Genomic DNA, 12,882 nt, shown 5'->3' on the forward strand with positions numbered 1-12,882 from the left:
TTAATTTGGAGGACATAACGATAGGTTTCTAATTCTCAGGATATTGAAATTCTTTTGTTTTTCCAAATTGAGTTGCTTCGACGCCACATGCAAGGGGTTATAGTTGGATCCCGCACGCGCAACAGCTTATTATCAAAGGATTATTGCAGGTTATGGCAACCGCGATATGAACAGGTATTTCGTCCCATGAAAGGCTTTACACCATCACGTGATGGCAGTGAAAACCAGAGGCAGAAAACATTGAATCTGGTCTAAACTGATTTACACAAAAATGAATACATTTTCCCAGAGGATAAAGACTCTACAGTTGTGCCTCCTGTCACGGCTGCCATCACGTGATTGTAAAACTGAAAAAAAAGTCCTTTTTCTCATTCGGAAAATACAGCTATGTTTTTTCAGCTATTCTCGACTTTCACATCCCCATAATACCTTGCGTCTTTGGGGGGTAACCAGAGGGTAAAAACCCACTTATTTTGCTGAAGGCTGATCAGACAATGTTGACAATACTTGTTTGGTTTCCAAAAATAAAACAAAGAAGTAAAAAGCAGAAAAGGATAGAAGCTTGAAGACGTTTATGGTAAATTTTAAACATTTTTTCGTAAGGCAATACATTTTCTGTAAGACCAAAACTCTTTATGATCTGTACACTCAAAAATAACTTGGAATAAACTGATAATCAGTATTGTACAGACAAAAGCAGGTATAGTATAAATTCAATTAAGAAACCTTTCAATTTGGGACAGTTTTTTGATTGGTTACCCCCCAAAGACGATAGGCATTATGGGGTTGTGAAAGTAGAGAATGAAATTACTGCTATGTTCCTTGATTACAAACTCATCTGTACCGATTTTCTAAAATTGGGCCTCCTGTGGTATAACTTTGTTATCGCCTGTCATTATGGTCCGCGGTACTTCGCTCAAAGCCCGCGTGTTTTTCAATATGGCGGATCGAGGAAGATTTGGTATCTGACGATGAAAATGGAGAAAATAAAGACGAACTATGGAAAGGGTTAGACTCATGGCTTAATTCGTTTCCTGCACCAGAAGGATTTATCCCAGAGTGTTTTAAAGATATGGGGAAAGATTTACTGAAGCCTGTCATCAAACACGGGCAAACAGTGTTCAGTGATAAACGGTAATGAGTTTTAAATTTTTTTAAGCTTTTTGAAAGTTATTATTATAAGAGAAGGCATGAAAAAATATAGCTGCGCGCAGCTGCGCTTTTAGGCTTGCAAAGCACGACAGATATTATTTATTTTGTATTATAACTAATATATCCTATTCTTGGTTTGCAATCAATCCCAAGAGAGCACAATAACAAAAGGGATGTCCGCCATGTTGGAAGATATAACAAAAGGATTCATTGAAAAATCTTTTGTCAAATTCTTCCAACATGGCGGCTATGACGTCTATTGGAAACAAAGAATATAATTTCTTTATTGACTGATTCCATTAGTCGTAGTTTTCACTCCTTTGTGGGTTATGCTTGCTCAACTAGCGACGCAGTGGCGGATCTAGGGGTGGGTTTTGGGGGTTGCAGCCTTCCCTATGAGAGCCATCATGATTTATTATTATTATTATTTTTCATGAGAACACCAACAGCATTGTGAGTTTTATTAAAACAGGGGTGCCGAACACACTTCGCTCGCTTTTTTTTTCTATACGCCGTGTGTGGGACCTGAAACAACCATGCTCGCCTGCAGCAAATAATCATTATCATAAGACCTACTTCAGTTTGGCAACCCTGTGCTACTTTCCCACCAAACAAGTACCTCAATCAATGCTACAACCCCCCTTTGAAAAAATCCTGGATCTGCCCCTGCGACAGTGTGTTAGCGATATCCAGAATTGACAAAAGAGTGAAAACACCGACTTATGGAATCGGTCTAAGTTTCTTATATTATTTATTCAAAATATTTCCTCGGTATGATATCATACTGTTGAATAATTGAAAAAAATATTGGAAGAATGAAGTTTTCTTTCCAAATCAGCCATTGCTTGCTATGAAAAATCAACCTGGGGCTATTGGCCAATCAGCAACAAGGAAATATTTGATCCCGAGGATGCAGGAGTATGTTATGAAAAATTATATAAAAAATTATAAAAATAAGGTGACAGATTTGGCAGATGACACTCTTCTCATTATGTTGTCCCTGAAAAACTTCTGACCTGTACTGTAAATTTATACAAGGTTCTAACCTGGTATTTAGGCACAGTACGCTCCTACTTGTACTTGTACTTGTACCCTCTAGCACTGTGCTTGACAGAAACTAAGTGTGAGCATGTTCTTACAGATTAATGATGACCCCTCCCTTCCCTCTCATTTTAAGAAACCTAGATCTGTTTTTGTTTCTTAAATCATTTTTGTGTACATTACAGCTGTGACACTATTATCCATCTTGTCCTTGAATGCAGACTCAGTTCTCGACAGTGAAGCAACCCTGTGAATGAAGCAAATATACACACTCATGTCAGGTAGAGTTAACATATGATGACCTTACCATGCCAAAATCTAAAGACAGAAACATATGAAATTTTCAAGGTATTAAGTTATCTGTTGGTAGAAGCTGGTAGCTCTCATGAGCCAAAATGTCGTATGAAAGGAAATAAGAAAGTTAATAATAATAATAATAATATTTTATTTATATAGCGCCCTTTCCTAAAATGTCCAAAAGTGCTTTACAAGCAAATAATAATTAATAATAATAATTAATAATAACAATATCTGTAATATCAAAATCAAAAAACTATGTAATCTAAAAGTCAATAAGATTTAACGAATGATCAATGAAAAGCTTTGCGAAATATATATGTTTTAAGATAACTCTTGAAAATATTTAAAGATGTACTACATTTGATTTGCAGTGGCAAGGCATTCCAAAGCATTGGAGCAGAAATAGAAAAAGCGCGATATCCATAAGACTTTAGATTATAATTTGAAACCTTGAGTAACCTCTTAGAACCAGATCTCAAACAGCGTTGAGGAGCATAAGGCTCAAGTAAATCGCAGAGATACTTTGGCGCAATACCATGGATAACTTTATACGTAAAAAGAAGAATTTTAAATTCGATACGCTGCTCAATCGGCAACCAATGCAGCTGTACTAAAATGGGTGTAATATGCTGAGATTTGCGTGATAAGGTGACCAGCCTCTTGAATAGATTTTGTGCGTGTGTGTTTTATTGTTGCTGTTTTTGTTGCTTTGTTTGGACTTGATTTTTTTCCCCTTGAAATGTTTATTTTTTGTGCCAGGAGTCTAATTCTTAGAAAACTGTGGACTGCAGAAGTTAAAATTTATATATTTAAAAAATATTAATTTATAAATTCAGATATTACTTGAAGATGTTTTCAAAATTTCAATATACATATTTGAGTGTGTAACACCAAAAGATCCTCAATCATGAAGGGCTATTTATACTATTCCATACTTAATTTAGTAATTAGAACTATAAGATAAATATTAACTGTTCTATTACCTCTATTAACTATGACTTGAAGGACTATTTACAATCCAAATTTCAATTTTGAGGGATCAGTTTTCTTTTCAAAGGAAATATCTACACTCATATTTGAATGATTACAGAGATTTTAAACTTTCTTAAAAGAAATGAAAGAATTCCATCTCTAAACTTGACAGACTATATATTAAGTACAAGTCTATATGGCATTGGTTTGTTTGACTTTGACTTTTTTTGAACTAGAAGGTATATTTACAAACAAATTAATTAATTAATATAATATATGTAATATTGATATTTATGTATTTCAATCTAGTTCTAGAATGCTATGGAATGCAAATGTATATGAATGAAATGGTATGGATATGAAGAATAAGAATGGACCTTTATTGAAATAGACCTTTTTAGCTTGAGTGTAATGTTTTCCCATTCCAGACTACATACCATATTTATACAGCCATTTCAAAAAAGGTTGAATACTGAATACTGCATACTGAATACATTCCAAGACAGAAGTGCATTGTGGGTCAAAGTGACATTGTCTAAAGTAGGATTAATAGTAATTATTCTATTTTTAGGGTATTCAATCTAAAACAATATACTAACTACATGTAGAGAGTTAATTGCTTTATATATACTTGTTATTTCAAATTAACGAGACCCACAATGCCCTTTGGTCTTGGAATGCAGTATTTAGTATGCACTATTCAGTATTCAACCTTTTTTCAAATTGCTGTATGTCTCTTCATGTGCAACTGGTTAACTAAGAAATGATGTTCTGGGGAATGACACCTGGTCTGTAATGGGAAAACATTATACCTTGCTGACCGCTCGAAAAAAATAGAAAGAAGCGTCAGAATCAAAAAATTCTTTCGACACGTTTCTTAGAATAGCTTATATTTCGATATAAAAAAGTTAAAAAATAAGGGTCATAGGCACTTTAAATAAATTAAGAATGAAGTTTGATCCATTTTTTAAAAGAACTTGGAACCAAGACCTTTAATACTTGAACTTTCACAATGATTTGCTACATATTTATTTAAAAGTGAACTATTTAGAGCTAAATAATATGAGAGGAAAATACTATGTTATAAAGCTGTTTCTTTCAACCATTAAAAACAACGTAGTAGGAGAAAAGTATTTTCAAATCTCATAATGCACAATCCATCGTTTATTCGCCAAACCGATACCAGGTAAGCTTGGCTTCCGGTCTTCGCCTAAATGCCGAAAATAATTGTATGAAAAATGAAGTTTCGAGAAATGACGTCACCTACAAATCAGCATTGTCAGTGTGACGTAACAAAAGGTCTAGACTGCAACGAAACCAAAATGAATTAAAAATATAATTCGTACAATAAGTTTCTGCCTAACATCTGTTTCACAGAAATTTTCCCTCACTTTTAGTGGCAATGAAGTAATGGTATAAACAGAAAAAGTTGAAACAAGGAATTGTCTTAGCTTTACTTAAAAACATAAAGAAGAAGAAGCAGCACCACTATAATTATTTTGTATTGTTTTGCGTTATTATGATAATCAGCTCCTTCACTCGTGCAGACAGTTCCTAGATAAAGTCACTGATAAACAAGACTTGGGTGTATTTATTGAAAACACAGGCGCTGCTTCTACAAGCCAACGACAACAATGCTTTTTAGACCTCTTTAACCTGGGCGTGATTTCCCTTAATTCATACCACTAGAGTATCATTTCTTTGTTTAACAGTTGAACATGAGTAAGACACATGATGGATATGCGATATGATTCAAACAAAGAATCTTATTATCAAGGAAATGGCACGTGGTCTGAAATGGGAAAACAATACGATTACGTCCAAGGTAAAAGGATCTATCGAAACCAGAAAATACCGGTAAATCTTAGAAAGTGCAAATGCTGCAAAATTCAATGCAAATGCTTATTTTCTGAGGTCTACGGTATTTGAATAGAGTTGTTGGTTCTGCCCGGTGACAAAAACCAACTTCTAATTTTAAATTCGAGAGCCACATGTAATTCAGAAGATAATGTGTGGGCTTGGTGTCGCGGAGGACATTGCCAACTTTATCACTCATGCGACCTCATGCAGGGTCTGCTATACTTTTTTAACAGCATGTCATTAACCCCTGGGCCACAGAAAAAACTTCTCAATCAAGATATAAAATAGCTTGAGGTGAGCGATTAGGACCTTGACAGCTCAACAATCTTGATTTTAATCCGACTGGTTTGTAAATCGCAGGGATAATTTAACAATCTTATCTGCCAAGTATCTTGGACGCATACCATTGAAAAGATACACAATTGATAACGTGAACACCCTGATCTTTTCTGATAACGCAATTATTACGTCACTTCCGGTCAACTATTTTCGGCTTGAATTCATTTTTGGCGGAATTCCCCGAGCCGGCTGAAATCATAAGAGTATCATGACTTGCGACTGTCGTTTGTGTTTCGATTCTACAACAAACCAAATTGATGTGCTTGATAATCTAAAAATAGTTCATGATTGTTCAGTATTTATCTTTATAAACACTGTGTTTTGGCGTGTTTGGAATTTCCTTGTCGTTCATACACACACAAGTACATTAGACAACTGTGGTGTCAAATTACTTAAGATTAGCTTTGATTTGTTACTTGGAAGGTCTCTGTAATAACTAACTGGCTCGACGTTTAGCATGTGCTCCGTATTGTTGACCTAAAATGACCTCGACTTTCTGCGTTTATCTTTCGTTAACAAGGTGAAGGGATACTATTCTCTCGGGTTTTGATATTATACTTCCACATTCTGTGGTAAAAATATTCTATTGGAAGAGAATTTGTAGCAGCCATGGGTCAGGAAAAACCGTTTGGGACGAGAAGCGAAAACGACTACAAAAGAAGATACTTTAGCTTTTACAAATTCAGACTACGCGTGTACCTTTGTGCGTTTCTGTGTTTAGTTGCCGTGGGATTTATTGTGGCAAGTTTATTCATCCAAGTATTCAACTCTTCTCCTCTATTTCCTAAAACGTACGAGATGGCAGAGGGAGATATGAGAATCATCAAAGTTTCGACTACATTTTGTGGAGGAATTTCACTCGAACAATCGAAGCTAACGCGAAGTCTCAGCACTTTTAGTGAATTGAAGTTGGCCAAAGAGAAAAGCGTGGCAAACATGACGCTTGACATCTTGATTCCCTTCCGTAAATATTGGTACAAGTCGTATTATCTCTTAAAAGGCTCTACTATCCAGATAGAAGCGAGTTCAGATAACTTCTTACAGCTTTTGATTTTCAAGGGAAGATCAAACCTCGATGGATGGATTGACAAGGAGAGCCGTCAACACAAAACAAGACCGATTAACAGCAACAACCACAACAAAAGAACTCGAATATCGTTTGTTTACCAAATCACCCAGGAAGGGAATTATTATATTTTATTTCGACATATTTCTGGGGACTCTCAACTACCAAAATTGTCGCTGGCGTTGTCTATAACTCGTGAACTTTACGATATCTCTTCAGCAGTTTACTCTTGTAACGCTGCCTTTGGACAAAGCTGTTACGCACGGCTTTTGTTTAATTCCAATGAGAGAACATTACTAAAGGTTTCGGGGTCAAGTAAATACCTTTATATGAAGAATATACCAACGACGTGGTATTGTCAACCTCGTATATGGTTTTTTCTCGTGGTGTTTGGAGTTGGTTATGTTTTTTGCGTGATACTTGGATTATTTATTTATATTTTGTTGATGAACAGAAAAAGAGAGTCCTTGTTTTGTGGACCGCGTAAACCTAGTGTGAAATCACAGAACAGTTTCTCTGCTGGGTCATCGCACAATGGAGGGTCTCTTAAGCGTAAAAATAGCAAAGACGGGTCAATCAAGGGCCCTCCAAGTCGCACTTCAAGTTTTCGTAGTCAAAGAAACCGTCCTTTGTCTGCCAATGGTTCGTTAGTACGCCATAAGCATGACACGTCGTTACCTTCAGTCATTCCTCATATATACAAAGGGGACAATACGGACGAGGAAGATGCAGGTCAAAACATTGATCAAGAATCAACATCCCCAAGACAGTCATTATTGCACCGCGCTCCTTCTTTAGAAAATATCTCAATCGCTTCCTATGACACCACGATGTCTCTCCCGGTAACTTTTAGTACTTTCAAAACTCAACTTTTCGACGCGGAAACCGCAAGTTGTCATTCATTCGACGTGGACAGTAGTTTGAGACGGCATCGAAATCGTCACCACCCGCTACTCCACCAAGAATTAAAGAGGGATCGTGAGATTATCAGCGCTCGAGTGCGCGCGCGCTTCGAGGCTCAAGAACAGGAACAACGTGCTTCACATCAGAGTGACTCCCAGTTATACCAGAATAGCAGGAGTTTAACGCTTCCGACACGAATTTCTCCCGTTCGTCGTGCGAGACGTGATTTTTATCGCGATTTAGAGCTCGCGTCCCAGCATGAGGGAGAATGTCGTTCTCATCGCAGTGATACTCAGCTTAACTCTGACCAGGAAACCATGACACTACCTCGAGAAGGTCGCGCTAAACGTGATTTTAACCGTGAACTGGATCTCGCGCGAAAACAGGAGCGTGATCGTCTTCAACAAGGTGATTCTGCGCTTGGATATGACCAGAAAACAATGGCAACACCTCGAGATGGTCACGCAAAACGGGATTTTTACCGGGGCTTGGATTTTGCAGGAAATCAAGAACGTGAGCCACTTCTATCTAATGAGATTGATTCCCAAGTTGATGTTAAATACTTGACACTGCCTAGACCGTCTCGTGAGCGTCCCAAGCGTGATTTCTACCGTGATTTAGAGCTCGCAAGTAAGCGTGACATTAACCACAACAAAATCACAACAAGCAAGGATAACTCAACGCATGGGCCTGACAGTGATTGTGAGAGAGAATGTGACCGTGTTCTAGAACATGTCGATCTTTATCGTCCAAAATATCGAAAATTAGAAAGCTATTTTGAACAAGATGATTCCGATCAGTGTTCGATTGGTGACGTACTAGACCGAATAGCCGACGAAGATAAGCCGAAAAGGGCGGCAACGTTACCTCGTTTGCATAAAACATTAAGTAATGGTTTCCCCCCTCAAACGATAAGAGCCAAACCAGTAGAGGATCATGAGGATCATTTAGTAGTTATAGCACAAGAAATACCAGATGGAGAAATTCATAAGAAGAAAAAGAGCGAAAAGAACAAATCCTCGAACAAGAAGGACGTAAAGTTACGGAATCACTCAAGCAGGCGGAAGGATAATTTTTGGAAGCCTAGATTATCTATAGTGTCAGAAGTTTAATAGATTACATTCGTTCTCACTAGCACGCGCAAAATCGCCGTCGCGTCAAAGTAGGTTTTGGTGGGGTGGGTTTCCATGACATTCCTTAGCCACGCGCCATCGGAAACTCCAGTATTTCCCAACATGTCTTTGAACCCTTTGATTGACGTCCACCAAAATCCTATTTTGTCTCGACGGCGAAGTTAGAGATTCCGCCAGTGTGATAGGGAAGAACTTTTGAAAAGCTACCATCAAGTGCTTGTAGGATTACTGACTAGATCACCCAGGTCGTAGATCAATAGTACAGAAACTGGTGTCACTGGTGATAATTGCATTTCCAGACGTGGATGTGTAAACAATAGAGCGTTTTCACGTGACGTTACCGCGGCCATGTTAGTGTACCAAAACAACACCTTTCCTATCCTCGAGGAATTGAACTTTATTTTCGTGAAAAAATTGTGCACAAAGTTTGTTTTGTTTGGTACACCAATATGGCTTCCTTGTCACGTGAGTGAAACACTCTGTAGGGCGCGCATTTAGGTGGGGTTGGTTTGGTTGGGTCACGTTCACGTACCATGACGTCATGACAATAGTTCGCTAATATACCTTTTCAACTAGGATGTAATGGCTTCTTATCGAGCGCATGCCAGATACTTTATAATGACTTAAAACTGAAATGTGAGTCAGATAAATTTAGTGAACATCATTTGGGTTGTCACGCAACGCTGCTTTTCCTACAAAGAAACGTAACAACTCAAGGCTCTCTTCTCATGAGTTTTTCTTTCCTGTTAAAAATAGAAAGTCTCTCCAAAAGAGGCCTCCTGCAAAGAAGGCCATTAGGGTCGTCACGCAACGATTTTCTCCCTACAAACTACCGTGACGACCTAAGGATTCCTAGAGAGGAGGTTTGTCCAACAGAGACTTTTATTCATCATTCATCATCAATTCGTCTTCCTGAATCAAACTACCCCAGAGATTGTTTCAGTTTTCGTGACAAAAAGTTAATGTTATATTGGAGAACGTTGCACCTAACCTGTAACGTCTGCTAGCGAGACCCAGAAGTAGGCTTAAGAGAAAAACAGCAGACTAAAGCATTATTATTAAAGAGTTTATTATTAATATTATTGTGTGTAGTATATGGCTGAGTGGCTTGAAACCAGAGAATGGGTGGATAAGTACCAAGCTAAACTTAGAAGTTTTTCATATTGTATTTCAGGGTCTTCCAATACAGCTATTTCAAAAAAGGTTGAATACTGAATACTGCATACTGAATAGTGCATTCCAATACCAAAGGGTATTGTGGGTCTCGTTAATTTGAAATGAAAAATAAATATACAGCAATTGACTTTCTACATGGAGTTAGTATATTGGTTCAGATGGAAACTGAAAATAGAACAAATACACTGAAAATAGAATAAAGAATTATTATTTATCCTACTTTAGACAATGTCACTATGACCCACAATGCACTTCGGTCTTGGAATACACTATTCAGTATGCAGTATTCAGTACTCAACCTTTTTTGAAATTGCTGTATGCCTCTTTACCTTGATGATAATGTTTGCCCATTTCAGACCACGTGACATTCCCTAGAGTATCTTTTTTTTTTAACGGTTGAGCGTGTTTAGACACATGAATATAGATACAACTCAAACAAAGGATGTTATATACAATTGAATGACAAGCTAGTGATTGGAAATGGGAAGACATTACGCGCAAGGTACGTAAAGAGGTCAATTCATTGTCAAAACACTTTCAAATTCCATTCTTTTCTTTGGTTTTATATTGCCTATTAGTCATCACTAATTATACAACGTTGTTACACGGGCCAAATTTAATCACTCTAGTAGATCTTTTGTGCCTATTTGACTAACACTACAGAAAAACGTTTGCTTGAAATCACAACCACTAGACATTGGCTGTCTTCACCTCTAGGGTGATGAAATGTCCTTAGCAGGAAGCTAAGGGGCTTGGCAAGTCCGAGTAGTGTTACTGTAAGCCGATTACTTTGATGCGCACTGATTGTATGTACTCAGACATACGTTAACTGACTTATGGGATTTAATTGGTTACAGCTGTTAAAACTAAGGTCTCGTGAGTGTGGAAGCTGTGCTGAATAGCGAATAGACAACTTTACTTACACGTAATGATTTTCCATTCAGACCCCTTGTCATTCCCTAGAGTATGTTGAGCATGTGTAGACACATAAATATGGATACAACGCAAACAAAGAATCTTATACTCAAGGGATCTAAAATAAGAAAACCGATGATTTCGCACAAGGTAAAGACGAGGTTTAGTTTTATTTATTCATCAGTCTTATAGAAAATAGAAACCCGAGTTCTATATGATATTGTTCTCTGTCTCAGCCGTGATAGCAGAAAAGCCTTTTGCTGACAAAATGGCTCTTTGCACATTGTCATTGACGGAGTTCCTGTGGATTGGCACGAAGTTTCCCGCTAAATATGCAAAACGCGTGCGCGCCCCTCCTCTCCTTAGTCCCTTTCCAACCGGCTTGAACACTTGCTAAGACGCTAGTAGACTGACCACAGTAAATCCGTGAAACTCTAGTAATACTAAATAGCACAATTTCATGCAAATTCCATTGTTTTCTATTGTTTAACTAGCACTATTTTGTACTATTAAGTAATTAGTGTTTTACGGATTTACTGTGGTCACTCTAGTTTGTGTTACAGAAGATAATGTAAGCGATGACAGAGTTCCTTCGTCAGTTACCAGATTTATTTTTACGAATTCAGCCAGTTGTCAGTGATGAGTGTTTTTTCTAGGAACAATCGCTTTGCTGATATTATTTTAGTCATTTGCTATCGATTTCTTATCTTGTTTTGATTGCACGACATCAAGAATAGAAATATTTTGAAAACATGCATGACAAGTGCTGTTCAGAAGACGCTTTCAGCTTTATTGTCTATAAAAAGAACAAAAAGAACGGACAGTTTTAATAAGGAATCCGAAAAAAAAAAAGAAACTTTATAGAGCTTTTTCACTTGACGTACGCGTCACAGTGGTCTTGTTGGTGTACCAAATCAATACATTTTCTATCCTCGGGGAATTGAACTCTTTTTATGCAAAAACAAAGTGCAGAAAGTTTCTACCTTGTCACGTGAATATACGCTCCATATACACTTTATAATTTCAAGAATGTTCGTTGTTATATACTGGGGGGGGAAACTATATCCAAAAAGCAAATTAGGAAAAGCAAATTAGGAACGAATTAGTAAACTTCATCCTTGCTGTTTATATTCTTCTTTGAGTACACAGCCGTAAAGGAAAAGCTTCCTTGAGCGAACTGCAATGCAAAGCCGCCGTACAAGATAAATATTTTTAACAACATTTTTTCAGTTTTATTCTTATCAATATAATTATTATTCATATCAAGATAATTATTTGATATGCTAGTACTTTGCGTAAAAGAAATATATAAAAACCGTTTTCAAAAGATTTGCCCTCCAACGAGACTAAACCTCATAAGTTTTCCAGTTCTATTAATCTATCAAGATAATTATTTGGTATTTTAGTATTTATTTACATTCATATTTTAACAGGAAGCTTCTTCACTTATAAATGTGATTTTCAAGAAGGTCCTGATAAGTAAGATATTTTTACAATTATAGTACACTCAACAAAATTACTCGACTCTAATTGGTCGAGAGGAGTCGATTATAGCGTTAATTGTACTCCTTAGGAGTACCGAATTAAGTCGCTATGGCAACACGGCCAAAACAATGTCAAAACAATTATTTTCTATCATTTCGTATTTAAAAAACATATAAATAAAATTTTTAAGCTGTAAGAACTAATCTTTTTTATGCATTTCAGTTGCGCGGTGGACTGAAGATCGGCCGCCAAATAGACAAAGATGAACGGCGTCGATGCGCATTTTTTACTGAAATTTTGTTGAGTGAATTATAAACAAAAAATCACACGATCTTCTCGTACAATTTGGAATTGATAGACACTTGTAATGTTTTGAAAGTTCTTTAATTGCACTCGCCTTTCAAATTGTACTCGAGATCAATATGCAAAAAGAGAATTTGGAGGTTGAATATCGAAACCAGCTCGTTACTGAAAAGTCAACATCATTATTACTAGTGTGTAAAATATTTATTTTTTAAAGTATTTCAGCGAAAAATACCA

General features: G+C 36.8%; 2 protein-coding genes across 2 annotated transcripts in view; both read left to right on the forward strand.

Annotated features, from left to right (window-relative positions):
* Nucleotides 1-87: 87 nt before the first annotated feature.
* LOC116292123 (uncharacterized) overlaps nt 88-12,882 on the forward strand; it is a 42,471-nt gene continuing 29,676 nt past the window's right edge. Inside the window, exons 1-3 of the mRNA XM_089034030.1 lie at nt 88-174; nt 923-1,134; nt 2,379-2,474. Of these exons, the coding sequence (XP_088890156.1) occupies nt 88-174; nt 923-1,134; nt 2,379-2,433 (354 nt within the window). The 3' untranslated portion in view covers nt 2,434-2,474. The remainder of the gene's footprint in view (nt 175-922; nt 1,135-2,378; nt 2,475-12,882) is intronic.
* Nucleotides 6,001-9,848, forward strand: LOC116301874 (uncharacterized). Its single transcript, XM_031711038.1, has one exon. It carries the CDS (start codon nt 6,274-6,276, stop codon nt 8,743-8,745), a length of 2,472 nt encoding a protein of 823 aa, XP_031566898.1. The 5' UTR covers nt 6,001-6,273; the 3' UTR covers nt 8,746-9,848.

The sequence above is a fragment of the Actinia tenebrosa genome, unplaced genomic scaffold (genome assembly GCF_029948245.1).
Source record: "Actinia tenebrosa isolate PJP-AT-01 unplaced genomic scaffold, QUT_ActTen_1.0 PGA_scaffold2__45_contigs__length_23673736, whole genome shotgun sequence".
Taxonomy (NCBI): Eukaryota; Metazoa; Cnidaria; class Anthozoa; order Actiniaria; family Actiniidae; genus Actinia; species Actinia tenebrosa.